This window comes from Haliaeetus albicilla, chromosome 26, assembly GCF_947461875.1.
Source record: "Haliaeetus albicilla chromosome 26, bHalAlb1.1, whole genome shotgun sequence".
Lineage (NCBI taxonomy): Eukaryota > Metazoa > Chordata > Aves > Accipitriformes > Accipitridae > Haliaeetus > Haliaeetus albicilla.
In genome coordinates, this window is record NC_091508.1 from 7,198,472 (window position 1) to 7,220,825 (window position 22,354).

The window sequence follows — 22,354 nt, forward strand, 5'->3', positions numbered from 1 at the left end:
TTCCTGCATGTATCTACCACGGCTCTCACGGCTGGTGGTGTAAAATTATTTTTCAGTGAACATAAAGGAACCAAGGAATTTTTTTTTTTTTAACTTCAGACAAACAGGCTGCTGACAGAGGTAAGAAGAACAAATCTAGACCATTCTAGAAAGTGATTTTATTTTATAAATAAAGCAGTTATTCATAATAGAGCAGTTAAAGGAAATTCAGAGAGACCAAAAAGAAGGAAACTGGTACTTAAAGATATTAGCTGCTGGGAGCACACAGACATGGTTTTTGCTCAGGATCCAGGGGTTGGCCGAGCCATATGTTCTCATGTTGATCATCGCAGGAGCAGACATGGAATAATGAATTTTTGTTCAGAAACTCACTGCTGAAATAGGAGGAAGGCCAGAGCTGGACTGAATTTGAAGGAATAGATCATAGGAAAGCAGAGATGGGACTGTAGTCACATGCGTCAGGGATCCAGGGTGTCTGAGATGATGGAAGGATGGCAAGAGGCTCGTAGTCACAGACAACAGTCTCCTCTTCCAGCCAATATTTTTTTTTTCTGGGGATATATTCCATTTTCAAGAGAAGTCAGATCTGGAATAGGGCTGCCATCCTTCTGGCTGCGATTGCTACAGAGCAGAAGCAGTTTGCAGAAAGCATATGACAGCCGATGTTTCCAGGAAGGCACTGTACTGACACACCAGTGTGCAGAGGGAATCCCACAGGCTGGGGACACAGGCAAACCTGTGCACATGCAAAGCAGCTCGGCATCCCAGAAGCAGCGGTATGTATGCCAGAAGTTTTGGGATCACTGTGTGATTTACAGTCAGTTCGCATGAGATGTGGCTGTGCAGGACTTCTCAGCATCCAGCAGCTTAGTCAGATGTCCAGGAATCCTAGACAAATGCAGAAAACTCTCCAAATATGCCTGGGTAAAATTCCTGTGAGGAAAATAAAGGCACGTTTTAAAAACGTAAATGGCTGATAGTCTCAATCAGGCAGTTTTCATGGGAGCATGGGGTGGTCTTGTCAGCTGCAGGGGGAAATGGGATAGCCTCCCACCCCATTACCATGTTGCAGATAGGGAAGGTGCTCACAAAACCGTAAGCTGAACCGCTAACGTGGCTGTGCCCATCACTCTGCAAGAGCTAAGGCTCATGTCATGCAGCCAGAAGTAATTAAATTCTTGAAGCAATAGATGCAAAGTTAAGGAGCTCCAGGCCTGGTCCAGCATGGACCCAGCACGCTTGTCATCATGAATAACCAATCCCACTGGGAAGAACGCAATATAAAGCATGGGACGGCAAGAGCTGGTCATGCTCAACACGACCCAGCACGCACCCCATCTCTTGCAGGCGTCAGGAGTGTGTGTTGAAGGATCCAAGCCTCCAGCAACCCGCAGCCAAAGGCCTTTCTCAGCCAAGGACAGCAACTTTGTATTTATGACTCTTGATTGATTTACCACCATTAATTTGTCCTGTTGCTTTTAAACCCACCTCAACAGCGAGCATCTTTACTGCCCTGCTGTCAGGAGCTCCCTACTAAACTGTGCATTGTGTGAAGCCCTTTTCCTTGTTGCTCTTCTCTGAACCATTTTTACACTAGTAATCCCTAACTCCAGTTTTGCACGTTTAGACTGCTAATGAACCATGATCTGGCATTTCTATGAGTATTTAATAGCCCTTAATGTGGCCCCTAACTCTGTTAGAGTGGTTCCTAATAATTTGCATGCTGGGGGTATCAGATACACTGCACTGTAGTTCCTGGGGTTTTCCCTGGCTCTGTTGAAAACTGCTGGGTTTTTTTTAAGACTAATGAGCAAACGCCATCTGCTCTGGGGGATTTGTCACTGATCATTTAGCAGCGTACTCATTCTGTGATTCCTCTAATGAACAATTCGAGGCAAATCCTCTGCTGGGCAGCTTGATACCACAAAATAACCTGAAGGAGAGGGGCAGCCCCTCCACTCAGAATGAAAACCGTGCTCAGCTGTCTGCCAGGAGAGACCGACCCTCAGCACCTTCACAAAGCAGAGCCAGGCAGGCACTGCAGGGCGCTGGGAGCGGGATTCTCCAGCCACGAGAGGGGGCTCAGAGAAGGCGCAACGGAGCCAACCCAAACATCTCATCGGAAAAGGTTCACAGGTTGGTTTGGCTACAGCAGGTAGAGCTGGAAGGGAGCAGCCTGCGGGCCTACAGGCATTGCCCTCCACCGCGGGCCGCTACGCGGGCACCTGCCCGGAGGACGGAAACCCGTGGGGCCTGGCGGCTGCGGCGACGGTGTCACTGCGTCCCCGCACAGCTCTGCTCCTCGCCTCGCAGCTCCCGGACCTGGTGCTGCCTGAGCACCGCTCGCCTCGCCTGGGGACGGCCAGGCTCTGGATTTAGCTCCAGGAGAGACTGGAAACCGCCTCTCTGGAAGCTCAGCATCCTCCTGGCCGCCTCACTGGCAACTGCGTGGGCGGGAGGGCAGCTGGACCCGCCAGATGCGGCCTGGTTTCCCTCACAGACGGGGCTCTTCTCCGTGCCAGCCATTTCTCTCCACCCTCCCCCGTCCCCCAACAGCCGCCTCATCCTCACAGGCCCCCGCACCGGCACCGCGGGCTGCCCCGGCGCTCCCCGGCCCGCAGACGGGGCCGCGGCCGGGCAGTGCCGGCTCCTCACACCACACTCAGCAGCTCCGCCGCTCCCCGGTCGGTGGGCGGGATCCCAGACCGAGGCGGCGCGGCGGGGAGAGCGCTGCGATGGCGGCCGGGCGGGAAGGCGGGCGGGGCCGCCTCGCGCGCAGGGGCCGCTGGGAGCTGTAGTCCGGGTCGCGCCCAGGTGCGGCGGCGCGCGGGGGCCGCCGGGAGCTGCGTCCGCCCCGCGGGCAGGTGCGACGCCGCCCGCGGGAACTACATGTCCCGGGATGCCGCGGGGCGCGGGCGGCGCGGGCGCGGCGGCGGCGGCGGGGGCGTAGCGAAGATGGCGGCGGGGGCGCTGCGCCCCGCTCCTGGCTGAGGCGCGGCGCGCTCCCTGCGCCTCAGTGCGGCGGCGGCGATGTCGGAGCCGGAGCACCTGGGCGGGAAGCGGGCCGAGTCGGCGCGGCTGCGGCGGGCCGAGCAGCTGCGGCGCTGGAAGGGCTCCTTGACGGAGCAGGAGCCGGTGGCGACGGGGGGCGGCCGGGGCCGGCACCGCGGCGCCGGGGGGTCCCGCGTCCGCTTCGAGGAGGGCGCCGTCTTCCTGGCCGCCTGCTCCAGCGGGGACACGGAGGAGGTGAAGCGCCTGCTGGGCCGCGGCGCCCGCATCAACACCACCAACGTGGACGGACTGACAGCCCTGCACCAGGTACCGGGAGCCCGGGCTCGGGGCGGGCGGGAGCTGGGCCCGGGGGCGGCCCGGCGGTCCCTTCCTTTCGCTGCCGCCGAGCGAGGCTTCCCCCGCGCCCCCCATCGAGGCAGCCGGGAGGGGAACGCGGGCTGCGGCTCGCTCTGCCCTCGCCGCTTCAGCCCCGGAGCGGGGCGGGGGACACACACGAAGATTTCAGACGGTTCCCCCGCTGATGGCGGGGGAGGGCAGAGCGGTACCTGCAGCACCAGCGGTGGGTTGTTTATAAACAAAACGGTGACAGAAAGCTTTGATCTGAGCCTCATCCTGCGTGTTTAGCGCGAGTCTGAAGCAGAGACCTAGTTTGGAGGGAAGCGTGTTAGCAGATGCCAGTCGAGCAGCTTGATGTACCGAGTTCTCACAGGGATATTAAGTAGCTTAATTAGCAACATAAAACGTTGGGCTGGCAGAACTGCGAGCCGGGCTAGGTGGCCAATTTATTAATTTTTGGAAAACTTCTGACTTTGTGCCTGGGGTCTGCTGAAATAGCAGCAGTACTAGGAAAATTTCCTGGGGGGGGTGCGGTTTTTGCAAGGTCAGAAGTGTCTCATCAGCTTCTGTGTTTGTGTTCTGTCAGAGTCGCCTTGAAACTCCCCAAATGCTCTTTGGCAACCTTTGCATAGAGCAGAGAGTGCCCGCATCTCAGATAAGCGATGCGGATTCTATTAATACTCATCTAAATGTGCTGAAGATCATACAAAAGTGGTCACAGAAATTTGCTTCAGAGTGGTAAAGCCTTGCCTGTCTAGAAACATGTGCTGTGTTTCGTCTGTAGCTTTTGCTGTCATTGTGTAAATGAACAGGAATGTAAGGGAGTATGTGAAATTGCTACCCTTTAATATTGGGAAACCTGTTGCTATCTAAGACTGATTCAGAATTTAGCAGGGCATGTGAAATCAGTGTCCCAGATTGTTGCATCTGGTCAGTGAAATGAATCTGATTTGAATCTGGGCCAGCCTCAGGAAGAAAATTTTCTTAGCTCAAGATCTTGTAGATTAAGCATGTAGTGTAGTGACGGGACCAGGAAGAGAAGCACAGTCCAGGAATAACATCTGGAAATAATGTATTTGTAAAGAATAATGCTTTAATAGCACAAATAGCAGCACAGTAATTGAGTTGATTAGGCTTTCTTCTTTGCTCGACTGGTATTATTGAACTGAAGCATTTGGGACATTTAAAAGCTCAGCTCACAAGCTTGCTTGCCTCATGGCTGTCAGTGAACAAGGGGCAGTGATATTGATTCGTTTTGTTTTGGAGTTCCAAAAATAAGTTATGAAGAAAAGAGCATAGCAGTTTATGGACCGTCAGGTTGAATAAGACTTCAGTTGGCAAAGCAGTGAACTTTGTAATGGCTTAGATTTTTTATTATTATTTTTTTTTTAGTATAGCAATAGCAAATAGATTATGCTGCTTAAGGAATCTCCAATACAGCATGTAAACATTTATTATCAGATAAGTAGTCGTATAGAGACTGGTAAGAGCCAGTTACTGAAGAGCTAGTTATTGAAAGCATTTTGACAAGCAGGAAGGCTGAATCTAAGGTGGATAGAAGTATGGTAGGGTTGGGATGACTTCATGAGGGCTTTCCAGCCAGGATTGATTATGATCTCTTCAGAAGTATCTGGGTATATTGCTGATGTATGTAATGTAACGCTTGGCCAAAAGCGTATCTTGAAGTGCATTGGATTCATCAGACAATGGACGATTATCTCTGCAAGGTCAAACTTCTTGAATATATGACAAGCCATATATTGACAAGCAGGCTGCAAATGTAATTCTGTATACATAAAGAATTGTGTCTTAGGAGCTAAGTATCGGGTAACATATTGGAACAGTAACACCTAAGGCTTGATACTTGGAAGAGCATTTTGATGAGTGAGTAGTCATGCAGATGCTAGCTGTACAAGCAAGTCTCTTACATGAAGTATTTCTTCAGAACCTTTACAGTAAAGGGAGTTGACCTTACTTTGAACTTAATAAAAGCTTTGTTCCAATGTGCCGTTGATGTATTAACACTTTCTCATCTGCATATCTCAGCACCAAAGAGTGCTGAGATGTTCTTGCACACCCAAATGGAACAAACACTGATTTGTTAGAGGTTTTGTTGTACACGTACATCTTGAGTCTGTGAAACTGTATCAGATGAAAATGTTTATTATCATGGTTGAAGAGGTTGTTATGAGTTCCTTATCACTGAACACTTCCAAAATATGTTTGTTCATATTACTTGGGGAATGATACTCTCTGTTGTAAAGTGTCAGCTGAGGTCCAGTTAGGTTGAGGGTCCCCTGAGTGCTGGTTGACAAAAGAAATGAATGTAGTACACGTGAGGATTTTTTTAATAACTTCTCTTAGTATTAGAAACGTAACATGAGAGATAGGGCAGATGGTAGTGACTGTCTGCTCTTGTTTAATACTTGTAAAACCAAATGGCCATGCAGTGAGGAAGGAAATCCTACACATTGAAAAGAGTTTGCTTTGTTGAAGGAAAGATTGGGTAAATTTTTTTTTGTTGTTGTTAAAGAACTTAATATTAAGTGAGGCTTGCTCCGTACAAGCAATGTCTTTTTAGGTAATGGAAGGGTTAACAAAGTCAATTGACTTTATTTGTCAAAGTCGGCATCTGCTTGTACAAAACCTAAGGCCAATCTTAGAAATCGGGTTTGTTTGAAATGCATAGTGGCCCCAAATGCTGCGTGGCGTTCAACAAAGGTAAAATTACACTTTCTCTAGTATCTGGGCCACTATGACTAAGAACCATTGTGTACTTGCTGGGTGAGAAGCTGTCTTTGCTATTTATAGCTATGAAGCTGTATTTGGAAAATAACCTTTTAAATTACAAGTGGTGTTTCTGAGCCTCCAGATTGCGTCGTCCTCCTCTTTGGAGGCATCAGGTGCAGCATAAACTTACACCACAGGCCGGTGTCTGTTATCTGTATTGTGGCTTCAGTTATACATGTATCTTTACATTAGTGCCTGCAAAATGCTTCTGGATGAACATCAATCCCGTATTTTCAGTGATTAACTTAATTCATCGAGTATAGTGTATTTTTGGCAATGGTTTTGTGTCTAGTGCAGAATGGAAAGGGAGATACTAGCTAAATGTGAGTGAACATCTAGAAATCATCAAGAAAACTGCTACCAGTAGCTGAAACAAACTATTGGTTGCAGTTGAACTTCTTTAGTGTTTGGAGATGGTGGGAAGTGGGCATGAAATGCTCCCTCTTTCTCCTGAGCAACAGATGGAACCAAAGAGTAAACTTTTATAAAAACTGAGTCTTAAGGGAAAAAAATTCTGATGCTGCTAGTCAGGAAGGCATCTCCAAATGTGATGGCCAATGCTTGTTTGTCTTTAAGGACTGGTTCACAAACCATGACAACAGAAAAGATTGTTTATCCTTTGTCTGCCCTTTGATGATTTACCTGCTGTTTCCCTTTTACCTGTTCCCTGGAGGAGTAAGTTGCTCATGAAATAATTTCTGAGTTTCTGTCATTTACAATACTCTTAAGGTAGCCTGGCACTTGCTTTTGACTTATTTTCAGGTGCTAGACACCTGTGGTAATTCAGAAGCTGCTTCATGAAAAGTCAGGTACTTTGCGCAGTGATTCTGGGTTAGATAGTGGAGGCTGTAACCTCTCTGGCAGTCCCTGTTTAAGTTATTCCTGCTTCTAAGCCAGAGCTGTAAAACTGCAGGCATGTCCAGTTGCTCTTCAGGGCTTTATAAAGAGGCATCCATGTCAAACTAAAGCTGGTCAATTTGTGGTTGCTGCGCAGCAAATTTGGCCCTTTACTCACTTCCAAATGTTGTGTGCAGTCCTAGCAAAGCAGAAGGCAGCAGAATTTTAGGACAGTCCAGAAACACAGCCAGGGCTAACACCTTACAGACCACTTGCCCTAATCACAGCAGTCTGGAGACAGTTGGAAGAATCATCGAGGTGCTAACACCCCAACAAAATCCGGGAGACTGAGGGGAAGAGAGGAATCCTGTGTGGATTGGTGTTTTTTCTATCTAGGATATCACTGCTAGAGAGCATGGAGCAAAGGGTTGGAACTGTAGTAGTGGCTGAAGCACCCTGGGTTGGTTTCACAGGATAGCTGAGAGAGATCCAACAGTCATTACCTACACAGAGTGCTCATACAGCAGCAGCTTCTACGTGAAGTTTCTTAATTACCAAAAGGTAAAAGCTAGCTTGTGCCTTGAATTGTGAGGCTGTAACACAACGTACAGTTGCATGAAAACTCTTGAATGAAGTATTCAGGTACTACATACACATATGTTTGGGGCATCACAGCTGTACTTTAAGGTAGTTTAGCTTCTGATCTTTTAGTCGGTGATGACAGTGTCATACATCGGGCTGCATTTTTTAAGATTGGGTGGCTGCATTGCCTAAAAATACATTAATCCTAGGGAGAGAAGTTTATCTAGGGAGAGTCATACCTTTTCCACTGCACTCTGCAAAGTTTCTTTCTGAAGGTATGCTTCTGCCAATGAAAATGGAAGTTGCAAGCTGTTTGTACTGTATTTAATGCTGCTCATCAAGTTGAAATATGACACTGTCAAAAATAGGGTTTATCACTAGTGTAAGTGAAATACTTTTTTGCGGGTTTCACTTATAAATGGGAATACAATAGTATGTACTCTGAATAAAGTGAGAAAGTTGGAAGCTACCTACGATATGCCAGGAATTTATTAGACAAAGCTAGTTAAAAATCTGAAGTGCTGTTTTACCAACCTGATGCTTTTATTTTCTTGCTTTTGGCTTACTTGGTCCCTCTTTTGGCTTGATGTTTTGTCCCTGTGGGTTAGTTCAATTGTCTGTCCCTTGCATCTCTATTTCAAAACAATCTCCTAAGTGGGCAGCATTAACTCCAGACTAAACAAACTAACCTTGAACTGAAATGAGTTAGAGCCTTGGAGGATTGATTGCTACTTGCAGCAGTTGGAGGAAGTCTTCCTTTGTTTTGGTTAGGGGCAGTTTCTCAACTGGTTAGTTAGGCTTCTGGTAACTGAAGCCAACCACAGCATTCACTCAGCTGCTGGATGCTAGGAGGAAATTTACTCTGTTTTAGTAAGTAGATGGGTATTTGTGATGGGAAATGTGCATCTTCATTGTTTCCTTCCTCAACCTCTGTTTATCCTATCTAGTGATTAGATGAGTCAAGCTCTGTTGCTCCCCATAAACAGTGAGCAAGTGAACTGATAGGATTTTCAGTTACAACTTCCTTTATGGCAGCAGCTAGAAGTGATGACCCTGGTCCCTTAGTGCTGTCTGTGGAAAAGTTCTCATCTCTGCAGCAGTGCTGCTTGGATAGTCCAGAGCTCTGGCCCCACATGGAAATCTCCTTTGGGAAGCAAAGGTATTTTAGGGAAGGCTTGTTATGCTTAATATATGCTGAAAGCCTTCTGACTTCTGTAAATCAAATTCTTGAGCTTGAATTAGAGATGGAGACAAGTCTTTAATGCTGCATACTTGTCTGAATCAACATTGTTTGATAAGATTGAAAGCCAGCTCAGCAAAAAATGCAGGAATGAGCAATGAATGAATGCAGTGCCTGGAACGGTCGCTGTTCCAGAGCGGTATCTTGTAGCTCCTGTTGGCGTGGCTGAAACCTGCTGAAACATTAAAGGCAACGTTTAAGTGCAGAACTCTCTCAGCTGTAACCTAGATGAAACTACTGTCATCCTGGTATTATTTTTGCAATTTATAATGCCTCTTGCTTATTTTAACTGAGCGTTAGGGTCTGGGAGCTGCTTCTATTACAAACAGGTTTAGAGACTTAGAATTCAGATTAGGTACTGTGGGGCTTGTGAGACATCTGAAGCACTGTGTGTTGTAATATACTGAGATAATAACTGACTAATATTAAAATATAAGACTTTTGAGTTGCTATGTTAACTCTCAGTTGAGGATTATTATATACCATAAGTCAAAAAGGCCTGTCAGACTGCATATTAGAGCAATCTTTTTAAGAAGGTTGAGAGAGGGGAATATTACGTAAGTGGTTGTATAAACTGAGATTTTTTTCTTTCTAACTTTTGAATACAAATGAGGGCAGGGGGAGCATTAAATACTCTGAAATGTCTGCTCTGCTTTTTGAAAAATTGTGTTTGTGCACAGGGCTGGGATAAAAAAAATGAACAAAAGAGAAACCCAGACCCTTTCAGGGGAATGGTAGCCTCCACCCTCCAGTTGCAAGCTCTCCAAATGAGTGAACCGTTTGACCTCGTGATAATGGTATGGCCCCAGCGCGGTGAAGGTGCCCAGTATAAATCCTGGGATCTGAGTCTGCAGTTTATTTTCAGCTGTCCTTCTGAAGGGAGGTGCAACAGCTGTCCCTGCAATCTCCTTTATTGGGCTGCAGCAAACTGATCTGCACAGGGATGAAGGGTGCAGCTCACAGGAAGAGGTGTTCAGTATGCCTTAGCAGGAAAATTTCAGTTTATAAGAATTTTGAGGGAACGATTTGGTGGTGATTTAGGTGCCTATTTTTATGGGGCTCACTTCGGCATGAATGGATTTAAGAACAACTTCATAGTGAGTATAGTCTATACAGGCCTGTGCAGAGAAATGTTTCAAGCTGCTGTCAACTTCTTGAAAATGGAGGGTGATGTGATCTGCCTGTGCTGTTGGGGCTCTTGAGAGCATGACTGTGATGGAGCTCCAACCTGCACAGCTTATAGGTGCCAAATTTTATTTCCTCCCCTCACTCCAGAGAGGTATCTCTTGCTGTGGTGGAACAGGACCAGTCTTCAATACTTAATTCTTAAAACATGTTTTTCAGAGGAAATTTGCTTTTCTAGATTCCCAAGCTAGTGAGAATGATATCCTGCACTGCTGACAGCAGAATACAGAGAGGCCTCTCTTTCCTCATCAAGCTCTTGACAATCATGAACATCAAAATTCCTGATTCAGACACCTACACAATTTCTCATGACAGCGTTCATGCGTAATAATTGCAACGTACAGTACTTAAAAATAGTATTTTAGAAAATATATTTATGTGCACTATTGTTAAATGTTTTCATGTTAAATAAATTTTTGAAAGATCAGCGTCCCAGCTTTAAGCTCTCAGCTTAAATATAGTCTTTGCTCATCTGAAAATAACTGAAAAGTCACTCCTTAAGAGTAAATGGTGTGAATTTTTTAATGCTGTTTTTTCTTAGTAGTTTGTTTCCAGTAGCTGAAAAAAACAGAACAGTTTTAACTTGTAAGAGTCTCACTAGAAATGTTTCCATAATACAATAAGCTGACCTTGCAGAGGGACACAAGCAGTTTCAGCATTGCTTTTCCAGCATTCAGCCTTGCTCATAAATCTTTGTGAAATGTACAGAATGCAGAATGACCACCTGCCATTAGCCTTTTATGTGTCACTGCCTTTTCAGGGTAAAACTAAACCTGGCCCCTCTCTGATACTCTGAGCTGGAGCATTGATTTGCCACAGTGATTGCTCACCATCCATTTCTGGAATCTGTCTGAAGCCACCACCTATTTATAATTTGTCATTCCTTGCTGTCTTAGACAGTTAATGTGATTTCGTTACAAAGCTTTATGCTTTTTTAAATCTGAAATCATGCAATAGCAACAACTCGTAGTATCAGGCCTTGTGTAAACACAACTGCTGGTTTAGCAAGAGGTGACTCTAACAGTGATTTGGTGAACTGATGCGACTTTGTGTGTGGGCTCTGCTGGCCTAACCTGGCTTATGTCTGTTTAGTTTTGACTTGTAAATATAATACCGTAACCCAAATGGATGTAAACCAGCTTGAAGCTGGTAGGGCCCGCACACAGAGCTGCGCTGAATTAACTGTACTGTTTTTTGCGCTTGAACTGATGCATCCTGAAGTACTGCTGCAATGGTTTCATTCCGAAGTCAAAGTATGAAGCAGGGTTTCTCTTCCTTTTCCAGGATTTGAATTTGTATGGATTGTCAGCCTTACCCAAAACAATTATTAATTATGCATTGATCTTGAGTGACAACTTGATATTTCGTGCGAGACATGTTAATAGGGATTTCTCCCTTGGAAGATTGCTGGGGCAGGTGAACTCTGACCCAGCAGGCTGTGAGTAATGGGGCTTGCTTTAATTGTTTTGGTATATCCAGGACACTGCTCTGAGTTACATCATTAACAGAGACTCTGCCTTTGCCAACAGAAATCATCAGAATGTTTACCTTAAATACTGTTGTGGTTTTGGAGGATGAAGTTCTAAATTTTTATCTAACAAGCCATTTTTCTACCCCATTTGCTGTCTCGTTTCTGTAAGCTAGATGACATGCTCTCCAGTGTAGACAGGTTTAGTGTTTCTGTGGATAACAACCAAATCTGAGCTAACTGGTTGCATTAGCGCAGCCTACACCTGTCCAGGAAGAGGTGCATATCCTGTGCCCGGTTAGGAGTTTAACTGCACCCGTGACAGTCATACAAACACTACAGACTTGCGAAGTGTCTGATTTAATTTTTTTTTAAAGTGATGTGATCATGCCAGCAGAAGTTCCTGTGCTAGCAAACCACATGCCATTGCTTGGGTCTTTAATGAACATCGCAAGTGATGTTCCTACTGTTTGTATGATCTACACATTGCATTTATATAACCATTTCAGTTACCAAAAATGATTACACTGGCAAAGATGCTTTCAAAGCAACTTGATGGCACACACAAAATGTTACGTTCTAGCCTATTACCACAACATCTTCCTTTTTTTGGTGCAAGAGGTGGTTTTTAAGCAGTCTACAGCAAATTTTTCAAGCAGAATTATGAATAGTGGGCTGAAATAGCTCTCTAGAGAAGGTTAGAAAGTGCTGCTGACTTGCTTCCGAAGGGAGTAGTGTCTAGGTTAAACCTTCAAAGCTGGCTTCATCACTTGATGCTGGCTTTCAGTTCTCGTTTTGCTTCATGCTTCTTCACCATGTTCTTGGGAAACCGACTGAACTACACCATGCTCCAGCCAGCTCAGCTGCTTGCTGATATTCTTATCAGTCTTGTTAGCTTTTAGGGGAATCCATGTACTATGCACAAGCTTTGAAAGGTAGAAGTTGTGTTCAAAATTGCTGTTTCAAGGACTTTGGAGAAGCAGAAAGTCAATGTTGTGTGTCAGAGTCTCTTCCAGACAGTTATATTGATAGTCCATAAAAGCAGTTATCTTGACTGCCTCTCATCTGTCTGCTCTGCCTCCCTGAGAACTTGGCAGGTCTTTTTCTACGGAGTTGCTTTACAGCCAGTTGCCCCAGTCTGTGTTGCTGCAAGGAGTTATTCTGACCCAGGCGCAGGACTTTCCGTTTGCCTTGGTTGACCTTCATAAGTGCTCCATCAGGCCACTTCTCCAGCCTGTGTAGGTCCCTCTGAGAAGGATCTCCTGCCCCAGCCATGCCAGCCAGTTTGGTATCATCTGCAAACCTGTTGAGAATGCTCTCTGTCCCATAATTGGTGTTAATCAAGTTTGTTAATAAAGATACTGAATTGTATTGGCCCCAGTATCAACCCTAGGGATGCCACTGGTAATCAGCTGCCAGCTGGACTTTGTGTGGCTGATTACCTTTTGAGCCTGATATTCTAGACAATTTTTCATCGCCTTATAGTCTGCTTCTGTCTCGCCAGTCTGCTTATTAAGAATACCGTCAGAGACGGCGTCAAAGGTGTACGATGCTCACTGTCCCATCATCCACCCAGCTAGCTTGTTATTGTGGAGGGCAATCGAGTTAGCGAAGACTTGCCACTGGTAAATCCCTGCTGGCTGTTTCCAGTCACCACTACCTCCTGCATGCAGTTGGAAATAGCTTTCAGGAAGATTTACTACATAGCTTTTCCAGGGACCGGGGTGGGACTGATCGGCCCACAGTTCCCTGGATCCTTCTTACATGATGGGTGGTGTTTGCATGTCATCAGGAACCTCCCTTTGTCACCATGACCTTTGAAAGATGACAGTGACTTTGCAGTGACATCAGCCAGCTCCCTCCTCAGCTGTGTCTGCATCCTGCCTGGTCCCAAAAGTGTTCCATGGCCATTCCTTTATTCCTTAGCCCCTTTATTCCCTGGGTTGGGGCTCTGGTGCTGCACAATGTAGCTAGCAGGACCAGTCTGCTTTTCTTGGGAACTGTCCTTAGTCTGTTCCTTCTCGCCTGTGTGCTGGTCTTGTTATACCAGACTCCTTAGCTGCAGTGCTTCTGTAGTGGTGTGCACTGCATGAAACTTCAGTCTCACTTGCCCGTAGCTCTTTCCAGCGACTATCAGATGCTCCTGTGCACAGCAAACTAAACATTTCCAGGGCGTTTTCGTGATTTCCTTATCTCCCTGATTTTTATTTTTTTTTTCCCCTTCTAAAAAAATTAAGTTTTAAGGTGAGGTCACTGCCGGGAGGGAAATAGGAGAGGTTCTTTCTAGTTGACTTGACTCTTAATTTCTTCAGAGTTCAGTCTTGCAGGAACATGGCTAGTGAGCAATTGCTATCATCTCATACCTGCAATGCCTTCCCTACTTTTTGGTGCAAACTTGCACAATTACTTCACCAACGATTCAAAACTGCTTACCTGTCAGCACCAGTTCAGTTTTAAGGCATGTCATGATCTCTTTTCATCAGGAGTAGACACGCAGTAAGTAGTACTGCCAGGTAATATCTCCCAAGGGAGATGATGATTGTAGATTTCTGTTTCTTACTACCACTTTGGTAAATGCTTCTTAACCATCTTGCAGTACAGACATCAATGGCCCTTAAGGCTAGGGATATTCTCTTATCTTTCTTGGCTGCCTCAATTTTATTAATGGGCTTAGCAATTGTCTTCCAGTTGCTGAAGAATGCTTCATGCTGATCCCATGTGCAGAATGGCTGATGCTGTAGGAAATGCTATAAAGCAAGCTGAACCATCCTTTTTGGCTTGTGAGTTCACTTTAATGGAGCCCTTTTTACTTTCAGTCCAGCTACCAATTTAATCACTGCTGCACTTCAAATATTAACTGTTGCTCAGTGCCATCTGTGTATGGAAGGGGGGTGCAGGAGGCACTAGGATACAGATTGGGCTCTGTGGAGGGTCATGAGTAGCTGTAGCTGTTGCAAGCAGCCCATGAGTGATGGCTACTTGGTCCCTGTGGATCAACTGCAGGAGTGAGCAGCCACAAGCTAGCAGGGCAAGCTTGTGTCCTTGCAGCAAGCTTGTGTCCTTGCAAAAAGAATGTCTTAAGGTCCAGTTTTCCTTAACCTTAGCACCCACGCGAACTTGTGAAGAGTCAGACAGCGCTGTTCAGCCCCATATACCCAGCCTGTGCCCAGCAGACAGATATGCTACCCTGGGGAGCTGGGTTTAAGAAGCAGCTTTAAGTGCCAAACCTTCATGCAGGCAAAGCACTGCTCCTGCCAGCACGTGAGGAAACCTGGCTGGTAGGTAGGACTAAACAGCTCCTGTGATTTGTAGACCAGGCTTTCTGCAAGCAGGGCAGTGAGGGGAGAGCCAGTTTTGACAGCCTAAGTCCCTCCCTTGGACCAAGCTGAACAGCCTCTGGCTAGGAGGAGAAGGAACCGGTGAGGAGAAAGCACTGTTTGACAACTTGTTGCTCTGTATTCCTTTCGAGTCCTGGGTGGGATCTGACTCCTGTTTGCTGTTCCTGGGCAGTTCTACAGTGTGCTGGCTGCTCCTGTATCCCCTAGGTGTGTGTGCTGCTGGATGCTTTCTGGACCAAAGTTGCCACTTCAGGGGTTTGGACTGCCCTGGAGCTATTGAGCTTGTCTCTAGTTCCCATGTCACTTGCTATTTGTTTCCCAGACCCTCTGTCACTCAGTCTAATTAATTTGAGGGGAAAGCTGAAAGGTAGTAGAAGTCCCCTGCAGCTCCTCAGAGGCTGTACTTTTCATCCAAGGTCTGTTCCCAGCGTGAGGTGAGTTGCATCTTAGATACTGGGTGTGTTAGACCTCTGCAGAAAGGCTCAATACATAAGCCTTCCAACTTTCAGCTAAGATTATCTGCACCTCTCCTCCTAGAGTTTGCATCCCTTCCCTGTTCACACATATGTTCCTCAGTCTCTCCTCTTATACATGGAACTGGAAGGTGGAATTTATTTAGGGAGGTGGGCACACGAGGGCAAGTGTATTTGCTGACAAATAGAACTTACACAAACTTCTGCATATTGTATCTATGGAACCAGGGGGACTTGCAATAAAGAAAATTGAAAAGTGATGATTTAGTGGAATTTAAATCCTAATTATTTCAAAATTGAAAGAATGATACATTGTTCCTTGTGACATATCATCTTTTATATGGGGTGACCTGTGTGCTTTCTCCTCTCTATCATAAACCACTGTAATAAATATATGCTGTGTACAGGGAGCACACAGTATCATTTTTTATGTGGGGAGTCTGAGTCTTGGATACAGCTCAACTAAATAGTTTCAAACGACAAATCTGTCCCAGTTTTGCCATTGTGTGCTGAACAGTTTTGTATTGCTTCTCAGCAATACTGCGTCTTTCCTGTAGAAAGCTCTTATAAAAAATAAAAATTAAGCTTTCTGAGCTTTATCAAGCTGCAATATTGATAGAAGAGGTTCCAGAACTGCTCAGACAAATGAAAAGTGTTGGGTCTTCAGCATCAGCTGGTATTTGTTCAGAAGGAACTGGCATATGAAGTCACTAAGCTATTATCCATTGTGTATAACATACCACTTAAACCACCTACCAGAGGACCATCCCTGCAGCAGGACCATGTCAATGGGAAGTGACAGTTCTCCATGTGGTGCTAGTTTCCAGAAAGGACTCCAAGAACCAGCTAGGAAATGATAAACCCAAAGGAGTCAACAAGCATGTGGAGAGGAGAAATCTGGTTAAGGTGGTATGTTTGGGTTTCCAAAAGACCTTTGACAAGGTCCCTCTATGGAAGCTCTAAGAAGCAAAGCTGTTGTGAAGTAAAAAGGGCTCTTATAATTGATTAATTACTGTCTGAAAGAGATAAAAAAAAGGCTAGGAATAAAAGATCAGTTTACAGGAGGAAGGGGAGTTATCCTGTGCATCTCCCCTGGAGTCTGTGCTGCTCTGCACACCCATATGTGAGATGGAAAAGGGAATTAAGAGTGAGATTACAGTTTGTTGATGGTGCTGCATATTCAGGATAATTAAAATGAAAGCTGGCAGTGAAGAGTTTCACAATACTGGCTAATTTGCTGATAAAATCGCTGGCAAAATTTGGTCGGTAAATGAGAAGTAATATTTATGGGGAAACAGTGGATTCTGATCCAGCTGTTAGAGACTGGAAGAGGTTTTCTGGGGATTTAATGTGATAGCATGGAAGTACTGCAGTGGGTAAAAAAGCAAATTAAACATTAGGACTTATTAAGAAAGGAATAAATAAAGTAGAGGTCATAAAGCCAGTATAAGTTCATGTTGCCCTCTCTGTAGATTAGTATGTACAGTCCTCTTACTACCATCTCAAAAAAAAAAAAAAAATGTAGTCAATAGAAAGATACCAGAAATAACAGCAAGGTGATCAAAGTCATGGAGTAGTTTCCATACAAGGAAAGATCAAAACTGTCTATGATTCTTAATGACTGGTAGAAAGCCACAAGCACAGATATCATAGAGGTATCCAAAATACATATGTTAGATGTGATTAGGAATGTTTGCTTTTCCCCACAAAGAAGAATTAAAAGGACATCGGAGTTTGAAAACAAATATTTTTTCATCCAGTGTAAAATTCAACTGTGGAACTAACTGCTTTCGCACATAGTTCATGCCAAAAGCCAAAAGTTCAGAAACTGCTTGATGGGTATAAATTCTAACTCTGTAAGTTAAGCTACAGATTGCCAGACTCTAGGATAGTGTGGCCGGAAGATTCCCTCTATGATATAAAGAATAATTAAAAAGGCATTATTTATTACAGATTAGAGTCAAGTAGAGAAATAAGATAGGGGAAAATTAATAAGGCCAAATACCTTCTCAAATGTTAAAGCAATAGTTTTCAAATTAAAATTGGCCAGGTTGGATGGGGCTTTGAGCAACCTGGTCTAGTGGAAGGTGTCCCTGCCCATGGCAGGGGGTTTGGAACTAGATGATCTTTAAGGTCCCTTCCAACCCAAACCATTCTATGATTCTATGAAAATCAGCAATTTTTAGAAGTCTAAGTAATACTATATTGTGTAAATGGTGGGCGGTTATGCTTTGTATTTAATAGGCAGTTTTATTGAATTTTTGGGTAACTTGCTGCAGTGGCGTGAAGATTACATTTCATAGCGACCTCTAAGCTAGAAGAAAGAATATGTATATGTATGGGATATCACCTTGCTAATCCACAAATTTTTGAGCCTTTTTCTGCACCTGGCTTGCAGCAGCCTTAACTAATATATCTGACTGAACACAGTAACTAGGTATTCTTGTAAAAGATGGATTTCATCTTTACTTCGCGGTTTGCACTAGCTTTTCTTTTCTTTCTTGGATGACTGACAAACAGAATTTGACCTTCGCAGCCTTAAATGGTTTGTCTTTTAAATTGATATCACTGGAGTTATTCTGAACAAGCATTCCCTCACACTGAAAAAGATAAGTGGTAAATTTGTCTGTCTCTTGATGAGAGACTTCAGGACCGTGCCAACCTGTATGCCAGCAGAGCCAAGGTTTAAACCTCAGAGCATATTGCATGAGTTATTTTTGATCCCTTATTAATAGCTGCTATAGAAGGAGCCCTATGCTTATGGCCAAATATTGTCTTATAGCTATTTCAAGTATTGGCTTGTCTTCAGTCTACAACTCAGTCCACAAAATCCATTCTTTTCCACTTAGTTTAGGTGCTGTTAATCTTTAAGAAAATTGTTCAACGTTACACAAACTGAACAAGGAACAAAGAATTGATTGTGGTCATTGGGAGGGAATCCATGTGCTGACATTATGCCCAGTTTCCTGTACATTGTGCTAAGTGACTTAAAAATGCAAGCCCTGTCCAAAACAAGAACTGCTGCATTAGGGAAAATAAGACCTTTTAATGTAATCTGATTCCAGGGTTATCTTTTAAAATACAGTGTTATCATGATGAAACCCTCAGAGTCGTGGAGATTTGGGGATACCTGTTGTTGACAAAGCTACCAGCTCTTTTTTTATTTATTTATTTGTTGCTATGGCCTGGTCTTAGTTACGCTAACCACTCACCCCTTCTCCAGTCTATCTAAACTGCTTTCCTAATCCTTTGGCTTCTTTGAGCAGTGCTTTGATAGTTCTCCTTCTGTTGTATGATGCTGAAAGCTGCATCCCTCCCTCTACCATTTGTTTGGCTTTTTGTCATTTGCTCTTTCTCAGACCCATCTGAGAAGGACCAGTCTGTGCTGTCTCAGCGGTGAGGGCAGTCTGCTGCAGTTGTAGAGTTAGAGTTGCGGGGTTGGAAGAGGGAACAGAAGACCTTCTGGTCCAGTCCTCTGCACTAAGGCATGACCAGGTTTAGCAGAGCTTTTTCCAAAAGACAGTTAACTAATCCATTCCTAAACATCTTCACAAAGAGCTTGTGTGCACCTCCCCTGGAGTGTGCTCCAGTGCCTGGCAAGTGGAGCAGTTAGGGAGCATTTCTCAGTGTTTGACCCAATTCTGCTTTCTTCCAAATGAAATTGAATTCTTTGTTTTCCTCTGGTTGCAATTTCTTTCCCTTTCATAACAGGCTTCCCACTACTGGAAGACTCTGTTCTCCTCAGATTATTTTTTTCTTTTACCTAGATACAGTGAGGCTGGTTTTATTTAACCTTTCCAACTAGTTGATGTCTTCTAAACTTGCAGTGAGCCTTGTTGTTCTCCTCTGTGCTTCTTAGGAGTATGTTGCTTTCAAATTGAGTGTGATAACTTAAGTGGAGATCTCTCCAGCCCAAGAATAATTTTCTTCAGGGCCTTACTAACAGCAGTTGTCTGTAACGTATTCCAGAATGAGATTTGCTTTCTTCTTCAGCAGCACCCCACTGAGTCATTCAGCGATGCCTTAATTACCCAGTGGGGACAGAGATGAGGGGATGGTAAAGCAAAATTAGAAGTAATGGTATAAATAATGCTATAACAATATATTTAGTAAATGTTGCTTTGAAAGGTTAAGACCCTAAGCAAGCAGTGTGCTCCCTACAGCATGGGAGCTGTCGGAGCTGGCGTGGTGCGTTGGCTAAAGTGGCTGAGACCTGGCAGGAGCGGAGTTGCCCTCACATGAATGAGACCTGTTGCACAGCAGCGTGGTGGCTGGGCTGCTTTCAGCCCAGCCTGTCTTGAGTGGATATCTAGTCAGTGATCCGCTCTGATTCTGTGTCCTTTTTGTCCTTGTTTTGCCTTTAGATGTCTCCCACCTAAGTGTAGGAATTTCCCTGTTAGGCTTTGTTGTAAGAACATTTGTCAGGAATGCTTTGAGTCTGGGTTCTGGTCCCTGGAGCTCTCCACCTTCTCCACTTTGGTTTAATCTCACACCAGTAAAACGTCGTCTCTGTTTCAACGTTTTTGTTGAACAGGAGGAACAGAGCTGGGTCTTGTTAGTCTTGCTGATGAGACTTTCAGATGAGTGTTTACACAGGCTCAAGGTTTTGCAGTCTGTGCTGAATCCCGTGCTTTCCTACATAGACCAAGTCCCTGCTGGTACAGCTGCAGTGGATCGAGGTTACAGCAGAGTGTGGAGCGGATGTAGAGTGAGCGTCCTGTTTTCCCCAAATCTTTTACAACTTGTTCTCTTCTTATCTTTTTTAATTCTTCTTTAGCCAGATTTTTTTTTTCCCAAAGCATTGTTTATTTCTGTGGTGCCCTACAAATAGCATAAACCATATTTGTGATGCCACAGAAATCCATAAGAAATGCTTTTGGAAAATGAGGAAGGTTGCTTGGTTTTTTGGTGGTTTTTTTTTTCCATTTTTTAAATATAATCTTTTTCTAATTCATGTCCCATTCGTGTCTACCACATCTTTTTTAGTTGTTGAGACTAGAATTTCTCATGATACTGAAAATTGAGTGCACCATTACATAGGGGCCTAATGATAGTTTCTGTTTTGTTTTGTTCCATTCCAAATAATTCCTAGAATTTGCTTTGATTTCTGAGCTTGGAGCTGATATTTTCCTAAAGCTATTTGTTATAATCCTAAGAGCTTTTTCCTAAATGGCAGTAATAAGCTCAGAACCTTTCATTTTGTTATATGACATTAGGTGTATTTTTTTGCCTGTGATTCATTCCGCAGCTATCTGCATTGAATTTCATCTGTCATTTTATCACCAGTTGCTCAGTATTGTGAGATTCTTCAAGTTTGTCCTTTTATTTACCCTCTTGAATAGTTTCATCAGCAAACTTTATCACCTCACTAATCACCTCCTCTTACAGATCCTTTATTTAGTACATTTGGCAGCACAGACCTCAGGAAAGATTTCTGCAAAGATCTCCAGGAGGAAACTCTATCACATATTCTGGTTTCCCTATCATGAAAATATGTTGAATCATGCAAGGATCTTCCCTCTTATCCCTGTAATTCAGTGTCTTTAGGAGCCTTGGTGAGGGACCTGGTGAGAACCCTTTAGGAAGTCTCTGTGGATTGTATCACTTGGATCTCCCTTGCTTTTGTGCTTATTTACCCTTTGAAGGACCCCAGTGGCTTGCTGTCGTATGACTTCCCTCTGTAAAAGTCTTGGTGGCTCTTTTCCAAAATATCACAATTTCCCATGCATCCACTATTCTGTATTATACCATCTGCTAATGTAAGCACCAGCAGCTTGGTTCTTTTTGGGTTTGGTAAGATCTCTCCCTTTCTCTATTGCAGGAGTTTCCTCACTTCCCAGTGACTCCTCCTTTCCATCTTCTTGGCCATACACTGAGACACTTGCTGCTTGTCCATTTGTCTGGACCTACGCGTAGCCATGACATGATTTCCAAGAGCAATACCCAAGAAGTACTGCTGTCCAACTTTCTAACATGAGCCATTTTGTTTCCAGAGCCTTTCTGGCTGTGTGTCTGCCATGCCTCCAGCAGGCAAGTCATCACACAACCAGTTCCTGGTTATCACACCCATCTGTATGCCTGATCACAAAATCACTTGCTCATGGCCTAGCTCTTGCTTCAAGCTGGGAACCCACCCTGCAACCAGGAATGTGTCCATGGTCTTGAGGACATGCAGTCATGTTTCCAGTGAGACAGACCCATCTGCAGGATTGTTCTCCCAACCATCAGCTCACTGCTTCCTTCTGTGAGCTCTTCCTCTTCCTTCACAGCTGGCATGGAGATGGGGCTGCATTGTGATACCTCTGAAAGTTGTCCTGCATGATGCTCTTTGCGTCTCTTCTCTCTTCAGCAGAAATGGGGTGATCCACTCAGAAGTGAGACTGTTTCATGTCTCTGGCAGCGGGGCTTTGTCAACACACCTTGCCCTCTCCTAAATTTCTCCTGTTCACCATGCAGGTTATGGTACTTTGTTTCTGAGGATTGGCTGGTGCCACCCACCTGCAAGGCAGACTAATACACGGGTGACACAGTGCAATAAACATGGAAATCACCATCCTCTAACTGCACGTGCACCAGGTTTTGTTTTATTTTAAGGATGAGTAGTTGCTGTAGTTCACCTGTAAGCCTACTCAGTCTGCCTGGCTGCTGCTTCTGTAAATGGTAGTTACAGAAGTGGAGAGCTTGCCTCTCCCCCACCACTCCTCCCTTTGCTGTGTATGTTCATTGCTCTATCCATTTCTGGCTACGTCCTTTTTTCGGCACCTGCTAGCCAGGGCTGTGTGACACTTTAAAAGTCCTGACAGAGCACTCGATCAGCAGTTCACACTGGGCTGCCAGTATCTAAACCATTCAGGGCATGTGCATGGTGTCAGAGCAAGTAACTGGGTTTACTGTTATGAAAACATAAAAGTTTGCATCAGGTCTGTATTTCTTTGATCACAGAGACCACAGTTCTTGATTAGACTGAAAATGTCATTAATGTCACTGGGGAAAGTAGACACCTTAGTTGTGTCCATCTTTCAAACTAGCAACATATCTGGTGTCATGCTTTGACATGCACCATGCACCAGTTCAGTGCATGGCAGCATCCTTA

General features: G+C 44.6%; 1 protein-coding gene and 1 long non-coding RNA gene across 10 annotated transcripts in view; one reads left to right on the forward strand and one right to left on the reverse strand.

Moving 5' to 3' along the window:
- Window positions 1-136: 136 nt before the first annotated feature.
- On the reverse strand, window positions 137-2,688 carry LOC138682195 (uncharacterized). 2 transcript variants are annotated; one of them, XR_011322352.1, is made up of 2 exons: window positions 2,584-2,688; window positions 137-933 (listed from the first exon to the last, which is right to left on the reverse strand). It is a non-coding gene; the product is annotated as an uncharacterized lncRNA (long non-coding RNA). The 2 variants fall into 2 exon arrangements; XR_011322351.1 differs by lacking the exon at window positions 2,584-2,688 and adding an exon at window positions 2,013-2,517.
- A 215-nt stretch (window positions 2,689-2,903) lies between these two features.
- The window catches only part of PPP1R12B (protein phosphatase 1 regulatory subunit 12B), a 125,422-nt gene continuing 105,971 nt past the window's right edge, over window positions 2,904-22,354 (forward strand). For 3 of the 8 annotated variants that reach the window (XM_069772051.1, XM_069772054.1, XM_069772053.1), the window contains exon 1: window positions 2,912-3,318. In XM_069772051.1, coding sequence (XP_069628152.1) covers window positions 3,031-3,318 — 288 coding nt within the window. In that variant the 5' untranslated portion in view covers window positions 2,912-3,030. Of the gene's footprint in view, window positions 3,319-22,354 lie in introns of all 8 variants that reach the window. The other 5 variants (XM_069772052.1, XM_069772055.1, XM_069772056.1 and 2 more) reach the window with 3 other exon arrangements.